Source organism: Coenobita brevimanus, chromosome 52, assembly GCF_032717465.1.
Source record: "Coenobita brevimanus isolate Jiangsu-jjx chromosome 52, ASM3271746v2, whole genome shotgun sequence".
Classification (NCBI taxonomy): Eukaryota; Metazoa; Arthropoda; class Malacostraca; order Decapoda; family Coenobitidae; genus Coenobita; species Coenobita brevimanus.
Window position 1 is genome coordinate 2,489,524 of NC_137005.1, and position 19,396 is coordinate 2,508,919.

General features: G+C 43.2%; 1 protein-coding gene across 1 annotated transcript; it reads right to left on the bottom strand.

Annotated features, from left to right (window-relative positions):
- LOC145400438 (uncharacterized) lies at positions 1-18,221 on the bottom strand. The gene is made up of 8 exons (XM_080272952.1): positions 18,134-18,221; positions 13,102-13,259; positions 9,347-9,443; positions 7,611-7,721; positions 5,490-5,704; positions 5,039-5,163; positions 1,942-2,143; positions 1-153 (listed from the first exon to the last, which is right to left on the bottom strand). The coding sequence occupies exons 1-8, from the start codon at positions 18,219-18,221 to the stop codon at positions 1-3; spliced, it is 1,149 nt and encodes a 382-aa protein (XP_080129078.1).
- Between the last annotated feature and the right edge of the window lie 1,175 nt (positions 18,222-19,396).

Sequence of the window (19,396 nt, forward strand, 5' to 3'; positions counted from 1 at the left end):
TCAGACCTTCTTCTTGAAGCGCGTGGGTATGGCTGGTGGTAGGATATCGCCTCCTGAGCAAAAGACCATGAGGGAGGATGTGTCATACTGGTTCCATAGCGGCGTCTCACTCAAGAACTTGACCAGGTGCGGTACGAGGGCCGATAGTGTCACCTGCAGAAGGAGGACTTGTTTCACTTACAGGTAACAATTGGGGTGGAATTATAAACACTCACAGTTATAAGTTTTATTTGTAATATTGCTTGTTTATGCATTTGTCTTCACTCATGCAGTTATCTAACGCTTCACTACCAAACGATTGTGACTATCAACGTGAAAATTTATGTAAAACAAACTATGGACACTTGTTTATCCTTTAAATTGGTTAAAATCCTGTGTTAAAACCTCATCAAATTGTCTGGCCGTTTTTATAATTTGGTAAACTTAGTTTATGAAAGCTTCCAGCCCACTTATGGCAGTGCAGTCGTGAGTACTATATAGTAATCTGACAAATACAGGGCCTCCTAAAAAGCTCATACCTAATTCAGGAAACTAAAATACCTTATCTGCAGAAAGTATTGAAATAAATCAGTTTTTGTTAATACCGGTAGTGTTAACAGCGTCTGCGGTGACCCGTAAAAAGCGCTCCATTAGCAACTCGTGCAACTGCATCTTAATGTGTTGAGGGGATGGTTCAGTCGGTTAGTGTGGGCTCGGTCGTGGCCGTGGGGGGTAGGAGATGAATGAATGGTGCAGGGTAGATACAGATACCACTGACTGAGCTGTCGCTACAACAAACGGGAACTCGCCCAGCGGAGTGGAAATGGACGTTTATATATATATGGGCCACCCTGTATATATGTGCTCTGTGCATCAGGGGGCGAGTGCTTGGCTGACACTGATATACTGCCCCAGACGACACGGAGTCCGATGCCCGTGTGGGTTGACGTGCCAAAAGAATGAAGGAGCCACCGGTGAAAACGTTGTTCTGTGGCTTGCTGGGCTTGAGTCGTCTGTTGCTTAAATTTAACTCTTTCGAGAGCTGGGATTTCCCTTGACTGAACAGTTTCCTTTGATGCTAACCAGAATGCACTACCTGAATCTGGCCTCGTCCATTTTAGGGTTAACAGCGGATTTGCATGTGCAGTAATGGTAATACCTTTTACTTCATGTTCCACCTTTACTCAGAATATCCACTGAATTTTGCTTATTCAGCTCTGTCTGCTAAATCAGCCCAGGTTACACAGTTATAATTATATTACTACTACCATCTTTTCCAGTCCGCCTCGCCCAGTTACTCTCATCACCACCTTCATCACTTCATCCCTCAGTCTTCATTTTCACCTTCGAACATTTCTGCAATTGCCTTGTACCTTTTTTGCAACCCATATCTTATGAGCCTCAAGCTTAATACACAATATATCACTAAACTTACTGGAACAACAACAGTAACGTAATAGCTTGTAGACTATCAATATATAAACATTTTGGATAGTTTCTCTCTCTCTCTCTCTCTCTCTCTCTCTCTCTCTCTCTCTCTCTCTCTCTCTCTCTCTCTTTGTGTGTGTGTGTTTGTGTGTGTGTGTGTTAGCTAAATGCCTTTTCACAAGAATGAGTCAGGCTGCTAAAATCACGTCTTCTGTTGCTACTGCTTCCTTGAATTTATAAATATTGTTGGCACACATTTCATTGGGTACAGTCATCTGAAAAAAAAAACTCGCTATTGCACTCCATCTGCTGCAGAATTATGGCATATCCTCCCTGACACATCATATCAAAGTAAGTACTCCATGGGCAGGGAAACATGGCAGGCCTCTCTCAGCTTAAGAATCTTCGACATCGGAGGAAAGTGAAATGCAAAGGAGGTGAAATATTAGGCGAATTTTGTCCCCAGCCATCCTTAGTTCCATGCTTCAAGTGTCTGTCTGTCTCTCTGTCGCTCTGGATCTGTCTCTGTCTCACCTTGTACTTGTCTATGGCGTGGAAGTATGCCCTGGGCGAGAACTTAGCCAGGAAGTAGACGGTCCCTCCCCACATCAGCGCTGCAATGGTCATACCGTGTCCGAACAAATGGGCCACCGGTAGCACAAGCAGCTGGGAGCGGTTAATATCCTGGGCCCTGGCTCCTCCTTGCCCACTCTCCACACGCAGCTTCTCCATGTACCTGCCAAGACATTCACACCTCTAGACTCTGTTTCCTTGGCCTAGATTTTCGCCCTTCTTCATGCTTGTTTCACACAGCCTCACCATAAACCTGTCTTACTCTAAATTTAAATTTTTACACTTTTTTTTTTAATGTGGTTAATATTACTGTATCGTTTATAAGGATATGTATAAATTTAAATCAATGAGACACTGACTAGAAGAGTGTACGAGAGCGAGGTGAAAGGGAGAGGGGGAGGGGGAGACCAAGGATTAGATAGAATGATGGAGTGGATAAATATACGAGGGAGAGGGTGTGAGTTGGGGTAAAGGTAGCCAAATGGCAGAAGAAAGGGAGACATAGAGGCGATTTGTTTGTGGCCACCCTATGCTGAATTAAGGCATCTTATTATAGGTACATAGATAGATAGATTTAATAATAATTGTCGTCTTAGTTTCCGCTAGTAGTTGGAGTGGGTATGATTCAGTAATAGGAAAGGAAGCCATGAAACCAAGATATATCACGTCATACCTTGCACCTTTCATATACTGACCTTTCCGATCGTCAGTATGGGTTACGCTAGGGACGCTCCAATGGCGATCTCCTCACCTTCCTTTCAGACTCCTGGTCATGCACCTTTCGGGACTTTAGCGTAAGCTTTGCCATTTCACTTGATATGTCAAAGGCTTTCTATCGAGTCTGGCATAAATCCTTAATTTCCAAACTCCCGTCTTACTGTTTGTATCCCTCTGTATGTGCCTTCATCTCTAGCTTCTTTTCTGGTCGTTCTATAGCCGCTGTTGTAGACGGCCACTGTTCTTCTACCAGGGCTATCAATAGTAGTGTTCTTCTTGGCTCTGTTCTATCACCAGCTCTCTTCCTTCTATTCAGCAATGACCTTCTAAGCTGTACATCTAACCCTATTCACTCATACGCTGATGATTCCACTCTTCACTTTTCCATCTGCTTCCCACAGTGCCCATCACAGCAGTTACTTCAGACAAACAAGGGATGAGGCTATGGCACACTTAATGTCTGACTTCATTCCTATCTGTGATTGGAGTAAAAGTAATCATGTTGTTTTTAATGCATCAGAAGCTCAGTTCTTATATCTTTCGACCCATCAAATATCTACCAAAGGAGTATCCTCTAATTTTAAACAACATCCCACTCAGTCCTTCATCATCTTTGAACATGAGATTTCATTTTCTCGGGATTTATTTTGGAAAGATCATATTCTCTCTTGTAAATCCGCTTCCAAGAGATTAGGTGTGCTAAGCCTGCTCTGTGCCTCTTTTACCTCTGCACAGTTGTTGACTTTATACGCGGGTTTTATTCTCCCCAGTGTAGAGTTCAACTCGCATGTGTGGGGAGGCTTCCCACATACAGCTCATCTTAACAAGGTGGGGTCAAAGGCTTGTTGTATCATTATCTCTTTTCTGTCGCTACTGCAATGGTTACTGCTCTGAACTTTCTGCTTCATCCCTCCACCACTGCAGCGAGTGCGTAGCACCCGTCTAGCAACAACCCCACATCACTTTTCTGTCCAACTCTCTGATATAAGAGTTAATCATTGCTCAAAGTCCGTCATGTAGGCAACAGGTCAACTCTGGAGTTGTCTTCTGTCTGTATTTCCTACTGTCTGTGACCTCCAGTCTTTGAAACGCAGTGTGGCCAGGCATCTCGAAATGAACTGGTGTTGAATTTGTCTCTCTGTTATCTTGTTTTTATTTTTTCTCAGGGGAAACACATCAGGGGCTTCTAGCCATTGGTCTCTTCTTCCTTGCGTCTATACTTACTACTAAAAATCTCGGTCATTGTATGTTGTATAAGCTTTATAGCCAGCCATACTTGAACACCCAGGAGGTTAAAAGTCAGGGTACTGGGGTAACTCAGCATGGGGAAGAACATAGGCAAGATGACGTTGGCCTCCGGGGCCGTTTGAGGCGGTTACTTTAATGGGCTCGAGGCCGCGATGGCCAAAACTGCCCTTAGGATGCCAAGTTTGTGGATAACCACTGAGGCCATTTTCAGATTTATCTCTCGATCCTTCTATTTTCCATTTTTTTTTTTTTTCTGACGCAGTAGCTTGAGCAAGTGTTTCCGTGTTCACGTGGTGGCAACGATTCCCGCGATTGACCAATACCAGTTATTATGCACCCCAGTTATACACCCCCACACTGGCAATTATACACCCCCACACTAGCAATTAAACATCCCCGTACGAGCAGCTATACACCCAGTTATACACCCCAACAAGCAATTATACACCCCCACACTGGCAATTATACACCCCCACACTAGCAATTACACATCCTAATACTAGCATTTATACACCCCAACACTAGCATTTATACACCCCAACACTAGCAGTTATACACCCCAGCTTTACCGATTATACACCCCAACACTGTTAATTATACACCTCAGCACTGTCAGTTATACACCACAACACTGTCAGTTATACATCACAACACTACTAATTATACACACCAACACTACCAATTACACACACACACACACACACACACACACACACACACACACACACACACACACACACACACACACACCACTACACCCTGAAGCTGTGTAGTATTGTCTTATGGTAACGTGAGTAGGATCTGCATTGCCGTCATCACAGTAGAGAAATTTGGCTAGTGGGGCTATTTTTTTTTTTTTTTTCCCCAAGCTCCGTCGTTTCTAGATTTTTCCCCTCGGCTGAATTTTTTGGTCTGGAAATTCTGAAGGGGAAATAAAAAACTTAAAAGACGTCATCCTACAGAAAGGGTGTAAGTTTTATCAAAAGGAAAGTCAATTCTAGTTTCAGTTTTGATTTTGAAATATAACATCATCATCATCATCATCATCTTCACTACCTCTTTTGGATTCATGAAGAAACACACATGAACTCACAGCCTGTTTATGATCCCCAGCAGCAGGGCCTGATGGGGGATTAGTACGCCCTTGGGCAGCCCTGTGGTGCCGGAGGAGAACAGCATCATCCCCACCCAGCGACTCACGTGAGGGGCCCACTCTACCTGCGCGCACCCGAGGAAAGAAAAGTTCAGGGGGCATATTTATAAAGGATCTCGGCCAGTTCTTAGTAATTCTCCATACAGTGAATTAGGATGAGGAATAAATAGCTTTGTCATATTTTTCACGTTATTATTCACTCTATTTGGGGCTGATTGGTTGTAAATCTTATACTTAACATTACCTTAAGGAGAAGAAAGAAGAATAAGGGAGGAGGATAAGGAAGGAGAGGATGAAGATGAAGATGGAGAAAAGGAAGAGGAGGAGGGAAAAGGAGAGGAAACTGAATAATAACAAAAAAGGATGATGGTAAACACTTTAATATAGGAACCTTGGTGACGGGAGGGACAGGATGGTGAGAGGCGAGGGTGGCGAGGGAGGGCGTGGGTTGTGGGCGTGGGCGTGTGCTATCTGCCTCCACCACCCACACGCCCCTCACACCTCCTTCAGGTAGCTTGTCTCGTGCCCCTTCCAAGATATCGGTGGAGGCCTCATGCACCAGCGCCCACTTTGCTTCGCTCACCTTCAGGGCGTGGATCAGCTCATCTAGAGAGAGAGAGAGATGCATTCGTTATCGTGAACAGACAAGACGGGTTACGTATTTTAAGTTCTTGAATCCCACGTATTTTCTGATTTGTTCTTGATATATTCATACAAATTCATTCAGCTTAGGAGAAACTTTCCGAACTGGAGGGGGATTGGATATAACCCCGGTTAATCCCTTCAGTACGAGAGGCCTTTCTGGAATTCAATAAAATCGTCTAGATATAGCAAGAATTCAGTAGAAAATACTTCATCAGAACTCGCAGCCCAGCTCCCGTCCCGTCGACACCTCCACTCCAGTCCGTGGCGGGACCAGCCCCGCTAGCATCACCGAGGAGAGTTGGCTTGTCCTTTCCACCTGGAGGGCGACGGCTTAGGACCTGCCCGTCAGGAGGTCGAGAGCAGTTTCCTCCCTTCGCCCACCTGGACCAGGGCCTGCCCTCCTTGCGACCGTGTCCGGGCCTCCCTCCTTGGTCTCCATTTGCTGCTGGGCTTGGCGAGTCCTTACGGCCTTTTTCCACCAAGGGCAAGGGATTTGAGGGCAGCGGCGGTGCGTTTCCCACCTGCAGTTCTTCGTCGGCGCCTTCCACTCGGCGCCGCGCCTCTGCCTTCCTCTGCACGTCCCGCCCTGCCCTCCATGACCATCAGCTGTGCTTGCCTGCCCTTCTCACAGCCCTTCCCTGCCTTTGCTGCCTTTCCCTGCCTGCCATCGTCGGCCCAGCTATGCTCTCACTTGGAGGGCTTTTCCTGCCTTTTTCCCTGACGGTCTCTCTTGTTTGCCCGTTCCCCACCAGAGCTGTGGGGAAAATATTCCAACAACAACAACAACAACTTCATCAGCATAAAGAGGTTAAGGAACTTTAAGCGAGAACTGGCACAGTACCGTAACAAGCGCCACTGGTTATCATTATTACTACATAGGGGCTGTAAAAAAGTTAACGACAAACACAATGATTCAACGTTAACATTCAGTACTTATTAATATCCCAGGTTCAGGACAAACACTGTCAGCATGCATAGTTTTGTATTCCTCTCCTCTTCAAAAAATCCTTTACTTTAGCAAAAACGCAACGAATTTTTACCAAGATACCACAGCAGCTGTTCTGTTTTGGTCATCAGAAACAATACAGTCACCTTGATCTCATTAGCGTGATTCATCAGTAAGTCACTCATAATAACTGATGCCCTAAGCCCTTCGAGGAGTAAGCGAACCTTACAGTTGTGACTAACATTATGAGCCCTTGTATATGACCAAGTTGCTTCTTGGATTCTATGGACCTTTACGTGTGGCTGTGCCTTTTAGTGGATCATTTCGGCACCAAACCAGTCTGAGTCTAAACTTTGGGTGAGGCGTTTTATGACTGGAGAAGGACTGGAACGATCAAGAATTTTAGCCTTTGAAAACCGACTGCAAAATGACTGAAATATCAAGAACGTGAAAACTTTTGAACACAGACTGGATAAGGACTGGAGTGATCAAGAACTTTAGCCTTTGAAAACAGGCTGGAAAAGCACTGGAACGATCAAGGTAGGCTAGCATTTAATTATGATGCCTCTCTACGAATGATTATCCGTAGTAGGTGTTATCAGGCAAAATCTACCACCGGCAAAGACATGGATAAACCGGAGTGATTCCCTCGTCTATTACCTACCCATGTTTACCTGTTCAATTCGATGCTGTGTTTTTCCATTTTCCTCTCACTTTATTGAATATATCTGGTTGTTAAAGTGCTAATGAAGGCTACACCCAACCCCTCCTGTCTGAAACGCCTCTCCTATGCTGAATGAAATCGTCTGTTAGTAGCAAGGATACAGTAGAAAGAATGCGTCACCGGATTGAAGGGGGTTAGGTAATTGTCGCAAAAATAGGTCAGTGAGAATACGGGCGTGTGTGAGAGGCGTGGAGTACCTTGAGTTAGGGTCGGGTTGACGGGGACGCAGACGGCGCCGCAGTAGATGATGGACAGCATGAGGAGCGGGTAGTCCATGTGCGTTGGTAGCAAGAGAAGCACGTGGTCACCTGAAAAAACAATCCTGAAGCATAATAACCAGATTTATTTATTTAGTTAGCTACTTCTGTCAGCGGAGATAGAGGGGGTTATATATTCACCCCTATCTTCCTTTCTGTTTCTATTTTTGTCCACAGGATGTCTTAAAAAAAAAAAAAAGTTGCTGATAGTTTTCAATGACATTTTTTGGATATGTGGGTCATGGGCCAAGAAAGAGTAGATTAAATTTTGGTGATGATTTGAGCTCTAGTCCCGGTTCAGGACTTTTTTTTTTCTTCTTCACAATATATCTCAAAAAATTTATTGATGGATTTAAATGAAATTATGTACATATGTGGTTCATGGGCCAAAGAAGATTTGATTAAATTTTGGCGGTGATCTGAGTTTTATGATGTAGGCGTTGGCGGAGGTATGCGTTCTGTGAGTACTGGATTTTTTATTTTTATTATTTATTTTCAGATAACAATAGCAAGGAAATAAATCATTAGTTTTGTTCATCGGATTTTTTTTATAATAATATTCAGAAGGGAAGTATTATCAGTCTTATCGTATTTTCTTAGTCTAATATTCAGCCTGAAAATGCTGTCAGTTTTATTAATTGTATTTTTTTTCTAATAGTCAAAAGGAAAATATTGCCAGTGTTACTAATCGTATTCTTTTTATATTTTTATTCTATTATTAAGCAGGGTATACCTATCACTCATTAGTCGTAATTTTCCACTAATATCTAGCAGAGAATTATTAACAGTCCTATTCATCGTATTTTTTCCATTCTAATATTCAGCAGGGAATTACTCTTAGTATTATTGATGGTATTTTTCCAGTGTAATATTCATAAGAGCATAGAAAAGTGAAGATAATAGTGCTGGCTGTCCCATCTAAGCCTTTATATATGGCAAAGTCTGTATAATAATAATATAATATAGACTTTGGTATAAGGGCTCGTATCCCCAACACCTATTCCTAAGCGATTTATTCAGCTTATTACACCTTACTGTCCCCATGTAAATTATATAAATCCTTCTAACATCGTCTTACTCAGCATAAATAACGTACAAAAGGATATTAGCTAGCAATACTCAAAAGTAAATCGCTAAGGAAGACGTGCTAGGGAACTGGGTCGGCGTCACGATTTTTATGTAAAGTTACGGTTGCATGAAATTTGATGAGCCTTATTCGCGAGGCAGGGATGAGTCTCCTTGGTTACAAGTCAAATTTATCTTTCTAGTCTGACTACACCTGGCCATCAACTGACCTGAAAGGGGTTTGGAATCTTTGTCAAATTAAAGCAAACGGACTAGAGCGTTTGGTATCTGTTCCGTATGAGTATTATATGAGAGTGTTAGCAAGCAATCATATACACAAAATGAGCTTAGTAAAGTGATAACATAAGTACAGTAAAGTGACAACATAAGCTCAGTAAAGTGACAACATGAACCCAGTAAAGTCAAAATGTGAGCTCAGTAAAGTGACAACACAGGCTCAGTCAAGTCACAACATGAGCCCAGTAAAGTCAAAACGTGAGCTTAATAAAGTCACAACATGAGCTCAGCAAAGTCACAACATGAGCTCAGTAAAGTCACAACATGAGCTCAGTAAAGTCACAACATGAGCTCAGTAAAGACAGTAATGTTACCTGGCTTCACCCCACCGGCCACGAGACCCCCGGCCACCCTAGGCACCAGGTCACATATCTCTCTGTAGGTCCGACCCCTCCCGGTCTCAGCATCGGCCTGTGCACATACGAAAGAGAGGAGGAAGGGTTAGAATTGTGCCTATCGACAACACGTGTGCCATGAAGGTAGTCAGTCAGTATTTTCCAAGTCTCACTGAGCAAAAAAACACTGGCTGGATTAAAGGTAACGCGACTGTCTTTATATCCGCCCCGTCTCTCTCCCATCAACATGCCCGCGCACGGAACTATATTCCTTTTAATCTAACTTGGCCTAAAACTGCCGTCCCTCCGTCTTAATTGCCTAGTTGTAATGCCTGGTTAATACTAGAATATGATCCTGGTCATGAAGAAGTGCTGTGGAAAGAATGTAGATGCTTTAGCACTGTCTGTATCTGCCAGTTGCCTGCGTGATACGAGCTCCAAAGAGACGAAAATCCTGGCCAAGTTAATGTAAAAGACTTGTAGTAGATAACTGTTTGACTTCTGAGTTTCTTGATGGTGAATAAACTTATTTGACGTCAGCTGGAATAAAGGTGATACAGCTCCCTTTATGTCCGCCCCACCCCTTGTTTGGACGTCTCAACCTGCACACGTAATCAAGGGAAAAGATCAATGTTGGCGACTTTGCTGCAGCTATAGACAAACCCTTTAAGATGGTTATAGAGAATCGTATGCAAATCTTTTTTTTTTTTTAAATCCTAAAGGGCAGAGGCTCTATCATCAAGTGGCGTATCAAAAAACTAGAAAACTGGTGTCGGTGTCAAGATGGTCTCATGACTTTCAAAAGGTTAACTGGTCTTTTATGCAGGGTTTAAGAATAAAGAATTTTGGCTCTGTTATTTTCTTTTTCTTTGAACAATTTTTGCGCATTTCTAGGCATTGATTCCTTCTTCCTTACATAAAATAAAGTTACGTGACTGATTCCACTTACCGCTTTAAGGATGTAATAACGTGCAGCTATCTTATCACTAGTCATGATGAGTCTAAGCTGATTACAATATTACTGATAATCACAGTTGACTGCTGAGACGAAGGTAAAAATGTGCTTCGTTGCTACCAGAGAAAGTGAGGGGGGAGAGAAAGATAAAACCATGACAGGAATGTTTTAACTGAAGCAGAGAAAGTGAAAGGGATTCGTGTTTATGTCAGTCAGAGCATGTCTTGAACCTGAGCAGAATATATTATAACGTTCACAGTCAGCCCTGGCTCATTATACAACTTTCATTCCAAACCTCAGAACAGGAATTCGTGAAAATTATCAGGAATTTGTAACTCACTTCACGATGCTCATAACAGAAAATACACTTGATATCAGACACAGAAACAAGCGCCAGATGTTCATGAGACAGTAGTGTTCTTTGATATTTCACATCTAGTACAAAAAACATATTTCTAGTTTATGAGATTTTTAGTGGCCAGATACTCCCCACCCATTGATGCAAATAATAAAGTCTGTTCTCCAATCCTGTCAGTAGTATCGCTGGCTTCATAAAGCTTGAATGTAAAGCAGTGGATTGTGTGTTTACTATCATTTATCTGTAAGTGACAACATGCACCTTTGTCCTCTACCTACCTCTCAGTCATAGTGTGTGTGTGTGTGTGTGTGTGTGTGTGTGTGTGTGTGTGTGTGTGTGTGTGTGTGTGTGTTGGAAAAAACACTTAACCTCCTTCCACACAAACTATACGTAGGTACCTATCAACCAAGCAATTCAGTTTATCATATATCCCTTTGCTTCTGTTTCATCATTTCTGTTTGGTGACGGATTTTAATTATTTGCTACGTTCAGACGGTTTTATTCAGCCAAGGGGGAGAAATCAGCTATGAGGGGATTAATGGAGACAGTTCCTAAGGCAGTATCTGTCAAATATTTGTCAAAAGTTTAATAAAATCGTCCGTCTGTAACAAAACTAAAATGCAAAAGGTGCCATCGTACTGAAGGGCTTAAACTGTTGTGAATGGGGCGTATCGGAAGGTAGTAGTAGTAGTAGTAGTTCCTGTTGTTCTTGTTCTTGTAACCTGAGACTCATCTGGACGCGAACCCAGTGGACTGTAGGACTGAACTGCCTCTCTTTTGCACTCCACCATCCCCCTGTAAAGGGATGGGAAGTGGACTGTGGTATGTTTATATATCCCGGCAACTCCACTGCCTGGTTATAATTGTTCCACCACTTGAAGGCGGCCCTCTCTTGCACCGAATGGATGAGTATAAAGAAACAATGCGTCTTAGGGGTGGAGTGATTAGTACCATACAGTATTCTCAGGGACAGGTAGAGTATGGTTATGATGCTTTTACACACACACACACACACACACACACACACACACACACACACACACACACACACACACACACACACACACACACACACACACACACACACACACACACACACACACACAAACACACACACACACACACACACACACACACACACACACACACACACACACACACACACACACACACACACACACACACACACACACACACACACACACACACACACACACACACACACACACACACACACACACACACACACACACACACACACACACACACACACACACACACACACACACACACACACACACACACACACACACACACACACACACACACACACACACACACTCACACACACACACACACACACACACACACACACACACACACACACACACACACACACACACACACACACACACACACACACACACACACACACACACACACACACACACACACACCATGTACCCAATCCTCTACTTATTCTCAAACCAATAAAAACGATACGAGGAGATAAAACACGTATTAGAGGCGAGCGATTAGATTTTACTTTATCTCTGTGAGTTATCTCTCTCAGCAGTAAGATCTCCCAGTGTAAATAAAATCCTCAATGATATCCAGCTTGTTATGGGAAAAACTTTATCATACACACACTCCAAAAACCTAGCTTAAACGAGGTGGTCTATGAATGCATAATGAATGAGGTTGCTCTGCGTATATATATATATATTTTTTCTCTCCCTCTCTTAATATTAATATTTCTGATTGGATAGTTCATGTCATATGTTGCATAAAGTTCCTCCCAGTGATTTAATTAATAAAAAAATATGTAGGCTTAAAAATTCATTCATGTCATCTGTTTTAAAAGGTAGGGATGGAAAAGTTTCAGATAATTTTTGGAGGCAGTGTACGTATCAAAGCAAGGCCATCAGCCGCACTTCAGCCCCTACAAGGCTGGGACGTATTTTTGCATGTGTCACAATATGTTGGGTAATAATGGGTAACGAAGGTTTATCTTGTTCACGTTCGTGTTGTTGGAGAAAACTTTGAAATGTACCTTCACTACATTCGGCAATTAATTGTATAGCACCCATTTTCACACGGTATATTCTCACAGGCCTTCCTCACCCTCCACCGCCATTCCTCTTCATTCCACCCATTTCTCTTGTCCCCCACACCCATTTCTTTATCCCCTTCGACATTTTCATCTCAAAATGCTAATCCTGCAACACCCATAATCACAGGATATACTTTCTTGCCTCTGGTCCAGCGCCCACAAAATTCCCAGCCCGTCCCACCCTCTGCTTTGCTCATGGCGTGATGTCAGTAATGCACGTTGTTAATCGTACATATGGGACAAGGACATCTCCACACCTAGCTAGCCTGTTTTGGTCGGGAATGTCACTATGATGCACTACTACTCACCACAGCCAGGGTATCTCCATAGGGCTTCATCAGGTCCAGCATGTACAGGGCGTAGTTGATGTTGGGGATGGGAGGGAGTGGGCCGGGTCCTTTCCACTCCAGCACTTGGGTCTCTCCATCGTCCCCTCTTCCCTGCTTTCTCTCACTCATCCCCGCTGCTGAGGGAAAAAGAAGCCTTAGATAAATGCGTATCAATTACACGAGGATCATTAAGCAGACACTTTTTTTTTTTTTCTAAGTCGCACTCTTCCCTTAGTATTCCACCCACTACAACTGATGTTATGCCCAGGTCCCCGTTGGTGCTTTTAGGTGAACAAAGTCAGGGGGGAAACGAGCAGATTCAGAGTATGATCGGTCCGAAAATCGATCTCTGGTTCTTCTACTTGCGAACTGAACCTGCTAACCAATGCACCACCGGCAAGGGAAGATGGGATGGAGAGAGAAGGGAAAGTTTTAAAAAGGAGTGACCTCTTTCGAAAGCTGAGCGATATCGTCCAGAGTAAAATACAAGGTGGTCTGTAAATTGCACCTTCCTGTCTCGTGTGTTGCAGGGACGGCTCAGTCTGCTGGTGTGGGGAGTGCCAATATGTAAGCTGCTTCGTGAAATAGCTAATTAGCCATGCACTAGCTGAGGACGACGTAAGGAAGCGGAGACCATAAAGAAAGAAAGAGGTTGTGAGAAGCAGAAAATGATGCAAGGTAGACAGTGGTAACGCTAATAGTAGTGATGATGGTGATGGGAGTGATGATTGTCAGTAATGGTGACGGTGGTGGTTAACAACGTGATGATTTTGGCAGTGAAAGTAATGATGATGGTTGTTATGAGGGTGATAGTGGTAATGATGACAGTGATAATGGCGGTGATTATGGTGGTTGTGGTGGTGGAATTCATGATGGTGGTGGTTATGGTGGTGGTGGTGGTGGTGGTGGTTGTGAGTGTGGTGGTTGTGGTAGTGGCAGTCGTGATGTTGGTGGTTGTGGTGGTGGCAGTCGTGATGGTGGTAGCCATAATCGCAATAGTGATGACGATGGTTGTGATGATAGTGGCTAATGTGGTAATGAAAGTGATGAGCAATGATGACAGTGGCAGTGGTGAAAGTGGTCGTTGTGGTAGTGATAGTGATTACAGTGACTGTAATGATAGTGACAGTGGTGGACAGACAGATGTATTTTCGCTACATTAGATATCATAACTCGTCTTCCTTTGGCAACATTCTCTCTCTCTCTCTCTCTCTCTCTCTCTCTCTCTCTCTCTCTCTCTCTTGAAATTACACACATTCATATCATCTTCTGTGTTATATATACAACCTAATGTGATAATTAAAGACCGCCATCATTTCCAGGAGAATACAAGATGGTCTCCACACAGCTACGGCAAACTAGCATACTTCTGTGCAAATTGGCATGATGGGTAATGAACATACAAGAACACCTGATCCCAAAATTTGTATGGATTGACCTTTAACCCCATCAATCTCTTTAACCCTAGAATGCTTACGTCGGGTTAATTTCCCTGTTCGGCGATTTATTTATTTGCTATTTTGTTATGATAAGAGCTTTGGAGCTGTCCTTCCCTATACCTTCAATCCACCCTACCCCTTACCTACATAGGTAGTGGTGTGGTTTCATCTCGCATTTATCACCAGGATATTTGGGTTTAAAGTGTTTTTTTACCCGACATTGCCCCTTTTTTCGTTTCCCCCATTTCAGGCCAGGGTGATATGTGAGGGGAGCCACCTACCTAGTCTTAAGCTTCAACGTCCCAAGGAGGGGGCCACCAAGCCCAGTGGCAATTGAGCCCATACTTAGTGTTTTTCATTTTAATGTTCATGTTATAAAAAAAAAAAAAATTTTGTTTAGTACCTCCTAAATAAATTCAGGTAAAATTTATTTTCTTACCCTGATAGTTATTACTATGTAAGAAGGAAGTATATGAGTTACTTTTGATATCTGCATTGTCAAATTTTATAAAAATTTTGTCTAAGTATTTTTTATTAATTTTCCAAAATTGGGTAAAATTCTCCCGGCGAAAGCAGTGCTGTGAGGATAATAACGTAAGCATTCTAGGGTTAAAGGCCTAAGTAAACAAAAAATTAGAAGGTTATGTTCAGCTATTTACCCAATGAAATAATTGTATCAAGTCTGAAACGAATTGGTGTGAAGGGAATGAACGGCACAGTATTTAGATTGATTAGGAAGAAAGAAAGAAGACAGACAAGAGAGAAACTGGACGATTACGCTACGGTCTCCATCACAATAAGAAATCATCGCATGCAGGAGAACAGTAATGTGTAATATGTAGTGTAAATTGTAAAAGATCAGATACTTATCCCAACGAGAAAGAGACACAAGTATTTAATGAAAGATATAAACCTCTTTTGTTGTAGTTAATAAAGCTGTAAACCTATTTTTGCTGTATTTAATGTAAGTTTTAAACCAATTTTTCTATTTACCCGGCTACCCTGCGGTGTCGGTACCTCTGCTGATGTCGTTATGAAGTGAATAACCAGTGGGCGATAACAAACTTACTGTACAGGTTAGTTATTCTGTTTTAAGATGACCTACGAGCAGAGATGTTAATGTAGTCATAAAGTGATAAATGAATGAGCTATGACAAACTCGCTGTAAAAGGTCAGTTAGTTATGCTCTTCTAAGGTGAGTTTATGTAGCGGTTGAGATGATGTCTGGGTACCGCAATGAGCAGCTGTAAAAATAAATTCTTCCCTTTAACTTGGCCTAAAATCGCCATCTCCTCATCTTGAATGCCGAGTTCTAACAATAAATGAACAGTAAAATATAATGCTAGTCACGAAGAAGTGCTTTGTGTAGGATGCAGAGCCATAGCGTTGTTCTTTTCTGCCAATACTCCTTTTACACTAAACTGGTCCAGATTTTCGTCCACTTAGTTTATTTATTTATCCTACGATTTTGCGTTTTTTCCATAGCACTTCTTCGTGACTAGTGCCCTGTTCGAGTGTAAGTCTATGGCTGTAAGTCGGCATTCAAGACGGAATGAGGGTAATTTTAAGCCAAGTTAGAGTAAATGAGTGTAGTAGAATTTAATAAACTTACTGTGGAAAAGAAAAGGTTAATTGGTTTTCAGAGACGCTACGTAGAGGTGGAGAGGATATGTGGACTGCTTGGTGGAGCAGCGGTAATCTGTTCCACTCAGTCTTCCACGCTGATCTGAGGGGCTCAAGTGACAGGAACGTCTCACCTCCCCCCACTCTCTCTCTCTCTCTCTCTCTCTCTCTCTCTCTCATCAACACGGAAAGTTCTTAGGCGTTGAAAAAAAAAAAATAGTTAGAGCATTTTTCACATAGATAATAATTTCTTGGCTGTTTGTGCCCCTCTAGTGCACTCCTTGGGGTTTATTATATATTTGTTTGTAGGCTCTTGATTGGGGCTTACTCTTAAATGAAATAGTGATGGTAATAATAAAAACTGTGGTGTGAGAGGGTGGTGTGGTGTGGTGTGGTGTGAGCGGATGATGTGGTGTGGTGTGCGAGGGTGGTGTGGTGGTGTGTGAGAGGGTGGTGTGGTGATGTGGAAGGGCGGTGTGGTGGTGTGAGAGGGTGGTGTGGTGTGAGAGGGTGGTGTGGTGCGGTGTGGTGTGAGAGGGTGGTGTGGTGTGGTGTGGTATGAGAGGATGGTGTGGTGTGGTGTGAGAGAGTGGTGTGGTGTGATGTGAGAGGGTGGTGTGGTGTGGTATGAGAGGATGGTGTGGTGTGGTGTGAGAGAGTGGTGTGGTGTGGTGTGGTATAAGAGGATGGTGTGGTGTGGTGTGAGAGGGTGATGTGGTGTGGTAAGGACGGTGTGGTGTGGTGTGAGAGAGGGTGGTGTGTGAAGGGGCGGTGTGGTGGTGTGAGAGGATGGTGTGGTGTGGTGTGAGAGGGTGATGTGGTGTGATGTGAGAGGGTGGTGTGGTGTGAGAGGGCGGTGTGGTGTGATGTGAGAGGGTGGTGTGGTGTGAGAGAGTGGTGTGGTGTGGTGTGGTATGAGAGGATGGTGTGGTGTGGTGTGAGAGGGTGATGTGGTGTGGTAAGGACGGTGTGGTGTGGTGTGAGAGAGGGTGGTGTGTGAGGGGGTGCTGTGGTGGTGTGAGAGGGTGGTGTGGTGTGGTGTGAGAGGGTGATGTGGTGTGATGTGAGAGGGTGGTGTGGTGTGGTGTGAGAGGGTGGTGTGGTGGTGTAAGAGGATAGCCTAGTGTGGTGTGGTGTTATGTGACTTCACGGACGCTAAAATCACTGGTGAGAGACAGACGGACAAGGCCAGTCTTAGATGTGCTCCAGCATCTAAATATACGTCATTAGGTTAAAAGAACTGTCACTCTCACACTCGGGATAACTCTAGCATTTTGTTCCAGCCAGCGCCAGACGGTTTTATTCAGCTGAGAGTTGAGTATACGAGACTTAGGGTGTTAGTATACCGTATCCATTAACCCTCTCATGGTAGGGACAACTCTAGTACTCTGTACCAGCAAAGCCAGACGATTTTCTTGACCTGAGAGTGAGTCATGGGAGGCTGGGAGAGTTAAGCAGTTTGCGTAGATTTTTTTTTTTTTTTTATTCGGCGATTTCGGGTTAGATACAGCATTCATTGGCCCACTGAGAGAGAGAGAGAGAGAGAAAGAGAGCACTGTGGCAGTGACCATGGTGATTACTGCAGCATCTGACGGGAAGTTCACACACACACACACACACACACACACACACACACACACACACACACACACACACACACACACACACACACACACACACACACACACACACACACACACACACACACTGTTTTAACCCCTTCTGTACGATGACTCTTCGTTGTACAATAGTGTATTGTTGATGCTGCCAGATAAATTTATTCGGTGTAGGAAAGCTCTCTGGTAGGAGTTTTCGAAGGCCACCTTTAACACTTCCAGTTCGAAAATGTTCTAAGATGAGTCAAGCGGTCTAGTGTGACAACGGGATAATACAAATGGCCGCCTGAGACTGAAGGGGTTCCCACCTCAGAAACATTTTTTTTTTTTTACGTCCACTAACGAGGAGCCTATACGTGGTGGCGCTGTGCACCTTGGGTGTGGCAGCTGCAGTGTCCACCTGCGAGCCAAAACTCCGCATATTTCCCTGCGCTTCGCCGTGGGAAGGACCTTGGTCCGAACCTAATGAGGCGCTGTCCACCAAAAAGGGGCACCGGAATAGTACATGGGGTATATACTGTACAGTACTTACACTACAGCCCTACAGAAACAGTTGCCTACCTGTGTTTGATGGGTTTACACAGCCAAACAGACCGGAGTTAAGCAACAGCAACAGTAATAGTAACAGGTGTGACAATGACTACCTCATCACAGTCCTTCTTTATCACTCAGGCACAAACCAACATGAGGATTTCTGACTCTATCAAGTAAGCTTCCGTGACATTGTGAATCAGCTCTGATATACCAGAAAATTTCAGTCCACATTCGTCATTATTAATTGTACTGCTGGATAAGCGTATCATTACGTCTGCCCTGTCTTTGTTGTTGTTGTTGTTGTAGCAGTAGCTCAGTATATTCCTTGTATACAAGTTATTAATTATTTATGACGTGGCAGTAATATCAGATCTCGGACCTTATAACATTGCCATTATCAAAGCTAAGAAAACATATATATTCTCAGAACTGAACAAGTCTACCCAGCTCCCGTTCACTCTTAGCAAGCAACACAGCATCATCTCTGTACACCACATTAAGAATAATCCTTCTCTCAGCATTCAACATCAGCTGTATTTTATGTGTCTGCATATATCTGTTACCATATTGAATATCCAGCTGCTATATCAAAACATGTATTAGAGAGAGAGAGAGAGAGAGAGAGAGAGAGAGAGAGAAACATCTCACACTTTTTTTTTGTTTAGTTTATTCAACAAGTATTAGCATCCAGTTAAGTCATTTTGATTATTTTGGTCAGTGTCACAGTTTTGATATCAAGATATTTGCAGATTACTCCTGTCTAACTTGGCAACAGCTAAAGTAGTGGAAAGCTAATGATGGTGTAACAGTGAAGGACTTTGTCTGCTGCTCTTCACATGTACAGTATATTTTATTCATTTAAACTAGGCGGAGATCTTCGTCCTTCTGCAGCTTATTTCTCGTAGCTCGATTTCAGAATATGACAATGCCATGGCTCTAAATCCTTTCCATAGCACCATCTTCGTGAATAGCACCGTATTTTAGTGTTACTCTCTTATAACACTGTATTCTCGTGTTAATCTCTTGTTATAACTCCCGACTGAGGCTGGAGCAATGCAATGT

Coding starts and splice junctions, on each gene's coding strand:
- LOC145400438 (XM_080272952.1), bottom strand. CDS start 18,221: ATGCGGAGTTTTGGCTCGCAGGTGGACACTGCAGCTGCCACACCCAAG. Junction 7,722..9,346: donor GGCCGGTGGGGTGAAGCCAG/GTAACATTACTG, acceptor TTGTTTTTTCAG/GTGACCACGTGCTTCTCTTG. Junction 5,705..7,610: donor CAACCCGACCCTAACTCAAG/GTACTCCACGCC, acceptor CTCTCTCTCTAG/ATGAGCTGATCCACGCCCTG.